Source organism: Anguilla anguilla, chromosome 5 (genome assembly GCF_013347855.1).
Source record: "Anguilla anguilla isolate fAngAng1 chromosome 5, fAngAng1.pri, whole genome shotgun sequence".
NCBI lineage: Eukaryota > Metazoa > Chordata > Actinopteri > Anguilliformes > Anguillidae > Anguilla > Anguilla anguilla.
In genome coordinates, this window is record NC_049205.1 from 45,118,935 (window position 1) to 45,133,209 (window position 14,275).

A 14,275-nucleotide genomic window follows, 5' to 3' on the forward strand; every position below is an offset into this window, starting at 1 on the left:
TGCATTTGAGTAATCTGTGTATTTAGCATTGTGGCCGAAACATTGAAGGACTTACTGTTGAATGGGAAAAAGCCCATTTAACACACTACATTTAATGAACGTTGGGGTCATATCCCTGCTTAGGCACCCATTTGGTTGTGAGATGCTGTGATTAGAATGTTCCTCAAATAGTTCTAGAACATCTTTTGTCCCAAAACAAAGTTCAGCCAAAATTTCAGAAAACATTATAGGAATGTTGCATGCAAAATTAATAGTAAGCAGAGCTTGAAGTGGGCCCCGGTCCACGATAGTGGCAATACCAGTCTTGTGAATTTCTTTATTACTGGGTACCTATTGGAATTCAGCAACTAACCTTGAGAATGTTTTGCAATATTGAATCTTTTTTTTGCAAATTTGTCTTGGTTCACTGCCCGCTCACACAGTGAAATATCTGTTTGGTAATTGAGCCTTACTGTGGTTCACGAAGGCCGCACGTGCGGGTGAACAGTGCACACTGTGATCTGACGGGAGTCTGGCCTTTGATCATGAAATGCAAATATGCAATCGCCTGTTTTCCTGGAGGTCAGGTCCCAGGAAATGAAGGGTTTGCTGCTTTGGCGAAGCTGAGATGTCAACATGAATTATAAAACTGATATGAGACAATAATATCATACTACAGCCTGGACGATTATTTTTGACTTTATAGCTGACGCTGTGTAGAAATGCTATGTCAGACGATATTTCCCCTTTCCGTAAATATTTGTTGTAGTACATTATTGTGCCTGGACAAAATTGTGTTTATAAATACAATCCTGTGAGAACTTATAAACTATACTGTATACTGCAGGGTAGTGTACCCACTGATGGTACACATAATTATAACTATAAAGAACAAAATCTTTTAGGTCCATATGTGTCCCTGGACTGGGCAAGCCATTGCTCCATTGCAGAAGATTCAGGAGAGGATTAACAATGCAGAGCTCTAGATTGGAGAAAACATATTAGTACTCAGTTAATCCTCTCGATGTGGATTCCAATACACCAGCCTGTAAAGGTGGGTTCTCAATTAATGCACACTCCTGCATACCAAATATCCTTCATTTATGCTGTACGTGCTCACACTTACGTTTCAATTAATTAGACATTTAGCTGCCATTTGACCAATTGGAGATGAGCTCATGCTAACAGAGATGTTAATGGAGATCACTGTGGGACTGGCCAAACAAATATTGATAGAAGGCCAAGCAAATATAGATAGAACAGTACGCAATTCATTACGAATATATAACAGTTCATTTACCTTTCTTGCAGTTGACATAGGTGTGTGTTGGCGGGACAGACAATCTGGCATTTAGTCTGCCAGCAGGAAACAAGAGTGAAAGCCTAAAACTGCACACCTTTGGCTTTGGTTGCCATAGCCTGTTTAGTTGCCTGTTTAGCTTCCTGCCCCTCACACACCTTCTGCTGAGGGAGGAGCACCTATCACAGCTCTGGATTCTGCTATGCATATCCCACAATGCACTGTGAAACAAAGTTGGGTCTGGATTTTCAAAAATATCTGTTATCGTTGGCTTGAATTTATATTTAACATTTTAACAATTATTTACCTTTTTGCGCAGTTCTGCATTTGGTGATTTTTAAATGTTTTTAACAGATGAAAGAATAGACTCCAGAAATGGCAATAGTCATCATTGTGTCCTCAATTTTTTAATTACCATCAGCATTTTTGCAGTGTGAAAAGGGAAAAGAAATCTTTACATTAAATGACATAAACTATCATTTATATAATATAATTCATATAGTATAAAAATTATTTATGCTCATCCAAATCCAGGTTTTTGGACTATGTACAGCATGGAATTGGTGGCCAATTAGTTTACATGTGCATAGAAATAAATTATAGTTACATTGTGAGCAATACTACCCTTTTGTGCTTCTTCATTATTAAATAGGATTGGGCCTTGCTTGAGAATGTGATGAAACGTGCCATCTGACGTACCCAGTTACAGATCATAAACTTGTTGATAACAGCAGAGCTTCTTATTCAAACCATGCATCAGCATTGCTGTCAACACCTGTTTATCTATTTGCTCCCACCTGATAAACCTCAAGCCGTGACTTGAAAAGAGAACGGGCTGTGACTGAGAGTATACTGAATACATGTCAGATTCAGCCAAGTACAGGGAGAATGGGTCAAACGCACAGTGAGATGGTACTTTGAGCTGTAGGTGAAGAACAGAACAGAGAGTCATTGCGTCATGAATCATGAATCTCTGTAAGCATGCCTATGTGCTCTCCGGCTTAATTGCCTCTCTTTCTCTCACACACATACAAATACACATGTACACATGTATGATTGCATGCACGCACACACACACGCACACGAACACGCACACACACAAACACACACACACTCCACAAGCCTGACAGTAATCACTAAGTCTTTGTCTGGGTTGTGTAGAGTGAGGAGTGAGTAGCATGGACCAGTTTCTGTATGAGCGTAGAGAAGGTACCAAAATATTTATCAATGTGAGCATTTTTATTCTGCACAGCAGAACTACATGTCAGATACTGCAGTGGCAGAAGTGACTTTATTTTAAAGGGCTCATTGCAAGCCAGCGAGCCAGTTCTGGAGGATGACATGAGCTGCTGAGTGCAGTCCCTTATCCACGGGATCCAGAGAGCATGCAGGATGAAGGGGAATGGGGGGTTGGGCGTGTGTGGTGTGTGCGGGGACGATCAGGAAAGGATCAGGGGTGTTGGCGTTCACTGAAATGCACGCAGACGCATTGGGCCTGAAACAAAGGCACAGAAAGTCAGGCTTCATCCATTTCACAAGAGCATTACATAACCTTTAGCAATCGCTCTCTGAATATGTTTTATTCACAGCCCTCTGTCACGCTTGGATGAATTATTGGGGTACTCTGCAGCCACGGCCGGCTTTTTCTGCCTGTATTTGCTTCTGTTTTCTTTGTGAATTGTGAATTCATTTCTTTTTTAGCTGGAAGGTCTGTTTGAAAGCCAGATTCAAATACTTTCATTTATTTTTCTATTCTATAGATATTGTTAAATGTACAGTACATACAAAGCAATTATATTCATGTCAGCAAATTGTGAAATCATGACACTCAAATCAATGTAAATACAAGTTTCATCTTTATTTCAGCAAATCTACCACATGCAATTTTAATTTGGCGTTCATAACAAAGGAATTTTGCTAAATATGTTTAAATGTTTTTTCTCTAAATGTATGGAGTCACTCAGAGAGAACAAATATAAGTGAAAATGCCTTTGACATAAAAAACAAAAAGAAAAACAAAATGTACAATTAGTGAAGAGCATCAAGCAATTAAATTACATGTAAAAAAAAACAAAACAAAACAAAACAAAGATGTAACAAAACCAACCATGCAAGAGCTAAGTGCCAGCTAAAGTTTCCAATTTAGTTGCTTTTAGAGCTGCTAATAAATACTAATCGATTTTTATATTCAGACTTACATTGAGCTCACTGGTGGCACAGCAACAAAACAAAAAAGGGCATTACATTTTACAGCTAATGGATTTAAGGCTGGCTTGGAGACTCTTCTGGACAATGTGGCACAGATCATCTTCCCAGCCCGCCTCAATCCACCTTTCTGCATTACCCGTAGCTGAACAACTTCACCATGATAACAGGCTTCGGTTGAACGTAGCAATAACCTGCGAGGCATGCAGATTGTATCAGTGAGTGTCTGTGAGGTTCCAGTGGCCGGAGCACTGCGACAGGGCCGAGATAATCCTAATCTTCCGGTCTGGTGCAGCCAGCTAACCCTGCATCATACAGGCGGCATGACAGCACAAAGAATCAGTGCTCTGAGGAACATTTGGGTCTGTGCTCACTGCATGCGTGTCCCTACTCATGTAAACCTCACAAATAAATATGACCTGTAGAAGCAGAGTACCCTACTACTTTAAAAAAAATATTGGACATGACATGCATTATCAACTTCTATTATCAATCCCCCAGTGGGGCAGAGAGTAATTACGTAAACTGCCATGGTGAACTCCTGGCAACCATAATTGTTTTATCGATTTAAATTCTTTTTTAATTCTGTTGGTTCCATTATGTAAACGATATGCTCATGCATAATATATTCCAAGACGGTCTGCCTTCGTGTTTTCCACTTCCATTAAAGAAAATGTTAAAGTTAATTAAATGTGATATATGTATGATACCTTATGTGTAGCGGGAAGTGCAGCTCTAAGCTCAAAGTGTAAAATGAAGCGGATGTTTAAAGATGTCTAGCTGACACACATTACGGATGATTTCTCTGAATTTAAAGAATTCACCAGGGCTTGTCCAAAATACACAGAGTAGAAACATCCATTTGCTTACACCAGTCTTGTGAGTATTGGGTCATTCATTTCAGGAAGAAATGTTGCCAAACCTGTGAAATATAGAGGGTTGGCTGAAGTGTAAGATGGAACCTTCTAGAAGGACAATGATCGTGTTATTACTGTCCAGTGGGTCTAAACATATCTTTATTCTCCTTTATCATAAATGCTTTGTGAAGGTTTTTTTTTAAATACTTCAGAGAGGTTCCTACATACAAACAAACTTGGCAGCTGCAGCAGTGGGTGGAACATTATGTGAAAGTTTTACCTGTTTGTGGCCTCAGAACAACCTGCAGATTTAGAACTACATTTATGTTCCTGCTGTCCAGAGCTATGCTAACATAATGCTTAGTGTGAAAACCAGGGAAGACATAATAGCCTATACTGTAGTGTTTTATCAATGACTGGAGCCTGGTCATGGCTGGCCAGCGGCCTAAAATTCCCTAGACAGCACACTGAGGATGAGGCCGGAAGGAAGGTGAGAGAGAGGATAACTCAAACAGCAATGTCTCAACAATTTAGTCTGTTTTGGTCCTGCAACATGAAAGGGGAAGACAGCCCGACCTTTCACTGTACTCTTTAGCTCATGGTGATAATCTCGTATTTGTCCTTGACGTTGTTCTCCTCCTCCTGGTGCTTCTCTGGCTCGGTGTGGTGCAGCTCGATGAAGAGGAGGTACACCACCGCTCCCACCACACCCCCCACCATGGGCCCCACCACGGGAATCCACCACCAGTGTCCCGCCGCACTGCACAGGTAAGAACAGACACATCAGTAAGCAGTCAAAGCTCTGCCCTCCATGCTCCAGTACCACTCCACTTCTACCTGCTTCTATAAATGCCCATCGTAATATAGTTTTCAGTCCTGCCATTGTTCTATACATTCTCTTGGCCACATGTTAGCCTAACATGAACTATCAACACAACAATCTGATCTCTACGCAAATCTGTGTCTCCACAAAGTGCATTATATTCAACTGTTTTCATTTTATGATTTACGATCTCTAAATTGCGCAAGTGACCTGGCTTGATGATTAGTTGGGGGCTCACCCTTGTTTACAGTGCCCCTCATTGACTGTTCCCTCAGCTGTTTCCTGTCCTGCATGTACTTAACCTGTGCTGACCATAGCAGTCTCGCCACATTGCTATATTCTCTCCCTGAGACCTGGCGAAATGGGATTAGGCTCCGTTTGCAGTGATGGCGATCGCCAGCCATTACTCCGAATGGGGCTGTACTAATAGTGCGACAAGAGTAGAGACTGAGCTGTGGTGAGCTGTCTGTGGCTCTTAAGAGTTTAGGATCAGTGTGCTGAACAGGATGGAGGTGGGCAGATTATGGACTGTAATCTCATGAGAGCAGTCTCAGGGTCAGGGTGACCATCCCTTCTGATAAGGGTGTTATTATGCATAACTGACCCACCCCAACCTCAACACCCCCACATAGCTGTGGGATCACCACCTGTTACCCACATCAATTTGTTCCTCTCCACTGGAATAAGCTCCAGACCAGGAAAGTCTTCCGTCTTGTCTGTGCGAGCTGTTTCTCAGTGTACTGGAAATGTACTGATTTGTTCATCTGTACTAAGTGTACGTAAATCTATATGTCAAGATTCTTACTCTGTGCTTATTGAAAGGGACTTAAAGGCTTTCATGAAATAATACATGGTCTAAAGAAGAAGATTAAAGAAGATCTGACACACATCTGTGATGTAAACTTTAGCGGTAGCTCTTGACCACTCTATTTAAAGCGATTCCCTTATATATCTTCATAATCTCTTAAATCAGATAAACATCTGCTGGAGTGGTGTTTTTCCTTCTCATGAAAGTTAAGCGGGATATCGGTAATGTGAACACTGGCCAAAAGGGGACAGGGTACCTGACTGTCAATGTCAATGGACAGGGCCCCGGAACAAGAGGTGCTCTTAAATATGTTTTGTTGCTCTCTTTATATGCATGCTGTCCCGTAATTGTACGTGTATCTTCAATCAACAAATGAATCTGCTGACCCGTCTGTTTTTCCTCTTGGCTTTCAGGCAGGGCAGACAGGAGGAAAAACAGCAGTATCTGATGAAAGAGGTGAGTAAACATCTCCAAATAAATAGAGACAAATGCCAGGGAAAGCCTCAGGGGCTTCGGAGGCTAACCCGCATTATGAAATTGGCTGTCCTCTTCACCAAGGCCTGGGATATTTATGCACGGGGGTTTCTCCCTCTGCCAGCGAATGGGGTACAGCCTTCCAATATGCAGGAGATATGGCATGGTGTTGAAAATTTCATTTGGCTTGTCAGGAGAGCAAAGATTGCCCTCAAAGCTTTGCTCTGCTGTAGAGAAAAATGAAGGATGCCTCCATTCTTACCTTTACACACATTACTCTTACTTCCCTATACTTCTCTCCCTTTGGCAAAATGGCCAAGACAATGTGCCCACATCGTAGGTCCAAGCACCTTTGCCCTATCATAGGGTGGATTCTTCCCTTTAAATCTATACAGCCTCTCTTTATGGTAAACATGCCTTTGAGCTGAATATAGGTGTAATCATTTAAATGTGTGCAGCCTTTTCTTCTAGGCTAGGCTGAGGTGTGTATGAATGTGTGTGTCTTTAAATAACAATTTACTTAGGGACCGTTCTCTGCCTTTGGGTAGAATGCTGTAAAGGAGCTCCACAACAAAATTAGTCTAACTGTGTATGAACCTCCCCCATAATACCCTTCTCTAACAGGACGGAGCATCCCTTTTCTGATGGGTCACCTGAAGACTTCTCTGCCCCACCCAGCTACGGCAGTGAAGAGCCTGGGGCCCAGGTCCCTGGCAGGGTTGATGGGATATCCGCAGTTGAGACCCATGGACACCCCGATCGCCATGATGATCAGACCGATGACCAGGGGTTCCATCCCCCTGGGCGCCCCAATGTTCTTCCCATCAAGGATGGCCAGGATGCACATGACTAGAGAACCTGTTCCGATAACCTGGCCAATAGAGAAGGTGACAGGTATGTGATTAGTTTGAATGAGCATTCTGCTGTGTCCTGTAGAAGTCTAGAACAAGGTTTAAGTAAATTACAGTGAAGGTGAAGAAGAATGTTAGAAGATTTGTATAATGTTTCTGTGAGTGACACACACAACCCAGTAGACACCATAAAATCCACTCATAAACTGATTAAGTGAGGCAATCAAACAGAAGAAAACAACCTTTTCCACCATTTTAATCAGAATTTTAATATCTGTGAAATTTTAAAATACCAATTATATTTGTAGACCCATGTAAGTCATCTGTTGTGTAATCACCACCAAGAAATATCATCTTAAAAATTCATCTAGAAATGATGAAAAAAGAATAACCATCCTGTGTGATGTTCTGTAGGAATCCTAACCTGGCCTGTTCTTATTAGTTAAAGCCTATAATAGGGCTTTCCCTTTCCTCTAATTAAAGACTGGATGAGTGCTCAGTGTCCATATGGCATGACCCAATTTCCCTTGGCAGTCTGAAGCTTCTTTGCTTTAATGTACATGAAATTCACACTTTTTCCTTATCGTCTAATTCTATTTTAACTTAATCATTTTCGTGAATACAGCAGAGAACTCCTCAATGGATTTGAGGTTCATTTTAATTTAGCAGTTAATGATTATCCTCTTAATCTACACTTTTCTGCCCATATATACACTGCGACACATGCAAACACACACACACGTGTACGCACCCACACACACACACACAGTACATTGACCTGGCACTTGTAAATACAAGTGCCAGGTCAATGTGGAGGGGCATAACCAATTGCCCCTCTGGGGACAAATAAAGTTCTACTTGACTTGACTAGACCTTTCGGATGTAACTATGCAACAATACAAAACATTGGAGGTTGTTCACCTGGTCTACGAATCCATTCAGGATTGATAAGTGTTTGGCTGGATAAGAGGCAAAGATGTTAGCTGTGGCGTTGCTACCAGTCACGGTCAGGACTCCACCGGAGTAGTCCATGAAGGCATCTAAAGAAACAAGATCCGTAACTTTAAAAGTCATCACTGTGCAATTCTGCTTTCTTATCCTGCAGCACCGGGGAAATGCTCGTTATTATTTTTTTCCCCAAAGATCAGAATTCTGTAGCTAATCCTGCAATCTCACGTTCAGTCAGCTGCGAGACGGACATTCAGCTGACTGCCTTAGGCAAACACATAACAGTCATTAATTCTGAAATGTCTTATTTATCCAAACTAATGATGAGCACTGGCATTTAATGGAGTATGATTGCCTCATTGCCACACATCATTCCCCTGACTGCCACTCCTGTGGTTCATTTTTATAAAACCTCAATAAAGCACTTAGAGCTGTTTGTGTTTCATACAGCCCACAGGAGAAGAACTTAGAGCTGTTTGTGTTTCATACAGCCCACAGGAGAAGAGAGGTTAACTGCGGCTTCTGATATCGTTTTGATGTTCCTGCTCAATGGCTTTGCTAGAGTGCGTGAAGAGTCTGCTTACTGAATGTACTATAGCCTGCTGAATAGCCATTGCTGATGTTATCTAGGGTCAACATTAGCATCTAATGGGAGACTATAAATATTGAAGTTTGTGATGATGATGATGATGATGCTGATGAACATAGCAATGAGTATTGCAATGACACACACAATAATAATAGTGATGATGAGGGTAATGATGATGCTAATGGACACACTGATTGCAATGATAATGTATACAGTATGCAGATGACAGCATCATATTATATGACCATACCCACCATAATACATCCCAAAGACTGCTGTGGCTCCAGCAAAGGCACCAAGGAACTGTGCTAGTACATACACAGGGAATTTTGCCACCTTCAGCCTGCCCAGGACAACCATGGCTAGAGACACAGCAGGATTCACATGGGCTCCTGGGAGAGGAAGTGATAAACACAGATTCATAAGGAGTGCACTGAAATATAATTTCTACTATATTTTACATTGCATTTTCCTATAGAGTGGTCTGCACTTTACTTAGAGGCAACAGAGCACCCAATACGTCATTTTCCTATTAGTGATAACACCAAAGGCACCTCAGTTAATTCAACCCAGTTTTCAGTACCGGCGAGAGTTCTGCCTTATGAGATAAGTTGACATTTCAGAAACCACACCCATGGGAACAATTTGTAGTGTGACATGGGTATGGCTGCATCATTTTGAATTCATACCTTCACAGGATAACTGGATTAAGTCACCATCACTGTTGTTAATAGAACTGTAGAACTGGGGCAGATTATATGAACAGTTCCTTATGATATTCCTGATATAAAGTAATATTAATGTGGACATCACTTGGTTCAGTTTAACTACATTTCAAAATCAATTTTCACAAAATGTTTATTTGAAGCATTTTTGGTTTGCTCTGTATTTTTAAATTTGAAACTCAAAGAATAATACATTTTCAGCATTTCATGAGATACAGGCTACTCTCCATCTATATTCTGTCCAGGAAATATTGACTACTCTCCATCTACATTTCATAGAAACAAGCTGTATTTTAACTGCAGTGCAGAAGGCTGACACGCAACCTCTTTCCTGACTCAGAGCCTTAATTTGGTCTTATCTGCTAAGTGATACGTGGGGTTCAGTAAACACTACCCAGGATCAATGAAGCCCTTAGGCCATTTGTTTGACACCCAAGGTTAACAGCAGCCTCTGTACAGCTGATACCACCGGGGCACCACACTGACTGAGAATTAATCCACAGGCCCTGTTCAAAAACAGACGGCTGAAAAAGCCAGTCAGAATTGGGTCTGACATAATCTGTCTGAATCTGCTTAAGACCGCGGGCGTGTCGGAAATGACATTGTAACTGTGATGCTTTGAGGAACGCCCATTTCCTTTGCTCGGACGATATCATGGAAAGAAAGAGGAGGGAAAACACACTCCTGTGGGAGAGTGCGACCACACCTGGCACCCAGACTCCTTCTACGCTCAAGGGAAGCCTGCCCTAGAAAAGCACATTAATCCCATACCTGAGAGCATCCTCACAGATGAGCACCGAGCAGCATGTAATCATCACGGGGTCACATGGCCTACCCTGAAGAGCCCAGTCATATAGTAGAGACCATGTTATTCTTCCAAACAATACTGTTCAGTTTTTCCCAAGCTCACTGATCTATATCATGTATTCTGTGTATGTTGAGTTCTGTTTAAGCCTCCAGAGCAACTTACACAGGTTCCTGTTTACAGCTACCATGCCTAAACACAATTTGGCATAATATAAAAGGTAACAGATAATTGTCCAAAAAAGTGACCATAGCTGTTTGAGGGTCCAAATTCGAGTCTAGCGTTGCATCAGATCTGGAAAAGTAAACCTTATTGTGTTGATTGGCATAATACATTTTCAAATTCTAGGATGACTAACTTCACTTAGTCACAGTGAATTATCTAATCACTCCATTTATGTTTGGCTGCATTTCAGGTCCAGGACAGTAAGGCTTGGTCTTGAATACTTTCAGTAAAGTGTTCAGTAATCAGATCATGCTGTGATGGAGGAAAAGGATGAATTACTGGCATGGAAGATAAGAAAATGAGTCCATTCATTCTGTAATTGTTTTTTCCACAAATGATTTAAACATGAAATTAAGTCCATGTTTGGCGTCCCAATTAGAATCCTCCCTTTCATGTTCACCAAGCCCACCAACATGCCTTCGTGATTAATTGTGGATGACTCCCAATCCTTCTGCATCACTCTGCCTGGCAAAGCAGTATAGGTCTCTTTTTCCAGTAATCCCCAAGGAATGTACCCAATAAAGTCATCCAGGACATTGCAAACCACAACTTGGCCTTGTAAGCCTAGCCTGCACACTGAGACTCAATGAGGTATCAGGTGATGGTGAATTCATCTTCTCATAAGGCCTGCTGTAGTGATACCCATTATTAATGGTGTATGAAGTGTTCAATGTGTGCCTAGAGTGACAATGCCCCCTTTTCACATGTGCAAAAACTAGTTGTCCCACATTTGGATCAGGTGCCCAATATCTGTTTGACAGGGTTGAGAATGCCAGAAACTTCTGGTTTACGTCTTTGCCTTCAATTTCCCTTCCTAAAATCCCTGTACAGAGGTGCCACAAAAATCGTAGACTTACACTTAAGATGGGGTAGATTGGGAGTGGTTCAGGCACTGCAGAAATCATTATCTTAATAAACAAAAGCCAAATACTGGTTAGAAACGTTGACTGAGGTCGCACAGGTACTGTAATTTGCTCATTTAAAAAAAAAAAATCTTTACCTCAATGTCTTTACAGTATACTGGCTGGCCATGTGACTTCATCTGTTCTATCTACCAGTAGCCTATATAGGATCTCTTATAGAATGTTAGCACTCAACAAAGAATAGAAAGTAATGTCTATATTTGGGAACTCAAATAAATATCTTCATTCAATTCATAAAAGAAAACCTTAAAAAGATGCTCCCGGTAGTTAATTTAGCATCCTGGACAAAGATAGAAGACTCCACAGAAGTGAATGATACATTCAAAGATCAAAGCAAGGGAGTTCTATCTGTGACAAACAACCAAACATGACCTTTGAGTCCTCATCTTGTTTTCCCCCACAGCTCTTTTCTGCAGAAATGGTATTTCACTCTTGGGTGACGCATTGCATATGCGCTTGACCCTCCTCTTCAACAACTTCTGCCCATTTGGGCTGCTTCTAAACACAGATAGACTGTGGTTTACTGTCTATGAACATCCAACTCATCCCACTCAAGAAATATAAACCTCATGAATTTTCTTTTAGCGCTTTAATGTTGTATTGCTCTGAGCTGGGATGCACCACTCTTATTGCCCCAAAGCAGGGACTCCATGAGACATAGAAACAGAGCTGCTAGACTGGAAAGCAACAGCAATGAGTACATGGAAGAGGTGAGCAGCAGCACAGGACCAACTCAGTATCGTTGCCCTGACTTCAGTGTAATTCCACACGTGTGCCAGAAACAGCTTAAGACCACTTGCGCGCTGTCCATTCAGTACGTCAGGATGAATTTTAATAGTCGAAAATCTGATTGGACAAAGCTTTGGCCTCTGCACACCATAAGTGTATTGGATGCGTGTAGAGGGGACATGGTGGTTACCTGACACCCCCCCTGCAATGTAGACAGCCATCATCACTCCCAGAGTGAAGCCAATGTGAATGGTCAAGAGCTCCCCCTGTGTCCCACGACTCAGCACCGTCTGGGCAACGGATCCACACCCAAACAGCTGGGACAGGAAGGGGGAAAAGGCAAACAAACAGAAGAGGGGGGAGAACCCAGTGTTTAATTTCCTTTCAATGATTGCGGAAATTAAAAATGCAACAAAAAGATTTCTGGTCTGGAACAAGCCTTTAAGCAATATGCGGAGACAAACAAACAATAACAATCCAAACATGTAGAGTTTAAATAATTTTTTTTTTTTTTTTACATTTACCCTTTAACCGATCATAAATCCAGATTAATTAAGTTCAGACAGAACTTCCGAGGTATTCTGAAAAACAGGTCAGAGACAGTAAAACACATAGATGTCATGAGCATTGATACTGATGCACTGATGATCCTATACTGATACAATATACTTGGTATGAACTTGACATGTAGCACCAGCCACTAGGAAGCACTTTGTCTAAAACTAAATTGTATGAAAGGCAACATGAAAATAAAGAGTAATATTATATTATTAGCTAGACACACATATAATATCAAAACACAATAAGACCATGGCAAAAAGTAGGACATGAACACATAGCGCTAGCAGGGCAAAACGTATTACATATTTATACACTTCATATCATTAGCCTACTTGCTTCTATGGTGACAATACTAATTTACTTTATAACATTATTTTATGACTATATAATTATACAGGTATGTAGGGTGCATACACATTTGAAGCATAAGATCTGTGTACAGGGCAACATGCTAGAAATGTGTCATATCCTGGGCTATTAACAATCTGGTGCTTGTCCTATTGCTCAATAATTTTCAAGTTCAACTTCAATATCTTCAAAAGACTTTCAAAAACTTCCCGTTCTACCGGCCTTTGAGTGATTTAGGGTACATTCACTGCGATTTCTAGAGTGATATGAACTGTTATTTTTTCTGTCGTTTTGCAGTATATTTGTTTTTATGGTTCAGTTACAAATATCAAATTTCAATACCATCTCGTGTCATATCTCTGCTTCTTATCCCTAATTTTATGAACGTGTCAAAAATAGGCTGTAAATCAATAAGCAGTGTCCAGATGTGTGACAAGATGATTCACGAGCAAAGAGAAATTAAATAAAATTAAGAACAAACAGTCACTGTTTTATGAATATATTAGTCTTTGAGTATATAAGTCCCTTGAGTATTATTTTTGACACATGCAGTAGTGTTACTTCAACTGATACAAATACAAGCAAAGTCGTGGAATGATAATCACAGAATACCTTAATTTGAATAAGAATACGTGCACGGGTACTCACAATTAATACGAATGTCCCGAGAAATTCTGCTAAAAATTCTTTGGCGATGTTTCGCCTCAGGGCACAACGCTCTTTCAGTTTCCTCTTGTTTTCTATCTCCATATTTGCGCTGAAGAATTATGCCTCACTCTTGTCAGGACAAACAATTGACGAGCTTTGTGTGCTACTGTTTATGTGCTTCGAGTATAACCTCCGCCCCCTGGCACTACATTAGTTTTGTGCACCCTGTCATACTGTCATCACATTACGTCCCCTCCATCACCCCCCCCCCCCCTCCCCCCCCTCCCCCTCCACACACACACACACACACACACCTCGATTCTACTACGCCATATCAGAAATAGCTCTCAAGGAGGCTTATAGAGCCTAGACACTTTGCTCTTCCGATCACAGTCCTGTTTAATTATTTTTAATAGCACAGTTCTAGAAAAGTTTAGTGTCTTTACATATGTTCCCGGGATATTAATGAAAAGCCAT

At 41.1% G+C, this 14,275-nt stretch overlaps 1 protein-coding gene across 1 annotated transcript; it reads right to left on the minus strand.

The window, feature by feature from the left end:
* Positions 1-3,118: 3,118 nt before the first annotated feature.
* Positions 3,119-13,998, minus strand: LOC118228333 (aquaporin-9-like). Its single transcript, XM_035419790.1, has 6 exons — positions 13,799-13,998; positions 12,432-12,558; positions 9,089-9,226; positions 8,219-8,337; positions 7,100-7,317; positions 3,119-5,101 (listed from the first exon to the last, which is right to left on the minus strand). Exons 1-6 carry the CDS (start codon positions 13,898-13,900, stop codon positions 4,933-4,935), a joined length of 873 nt encoding a protein of 290 aa, XP_035275681.1. The 5' UTR covers positions 13,901-13,998; the 3' UTR covers positions 3,119-4,932.
* Positions 13,999-14,275: the final 277 nt, after the last annotated feature.

What these genes read in the sequence shown, in the direction of transcription:
- LOC118228333 (XM_035419790.1), bottom strand. Translation starts at nt 13,900, where the DNA reads ATGGAGATAGAAAACAAGAGGAAACTGAAAGAGCGTTGTGCCCTGAGG. An exon ending in TGAATGGATTCGTAGACCAG is followed by an intron (nt 7,318 to 8,218) that starts GTGAACAACCTC and finishes TCTATTGGCCAG; the next exon opens with GTTATCGGAACAGGTTCTCT. An exon ending in TGGGGCAGAGAAGTCTTCAG is followed by an intron (nt 5,102 to 7,099) that starts GTGACCCATCAG and finishes TTACCTGTGCAG; the next exon opens with TGCGGCGGGACACTGGTGGT.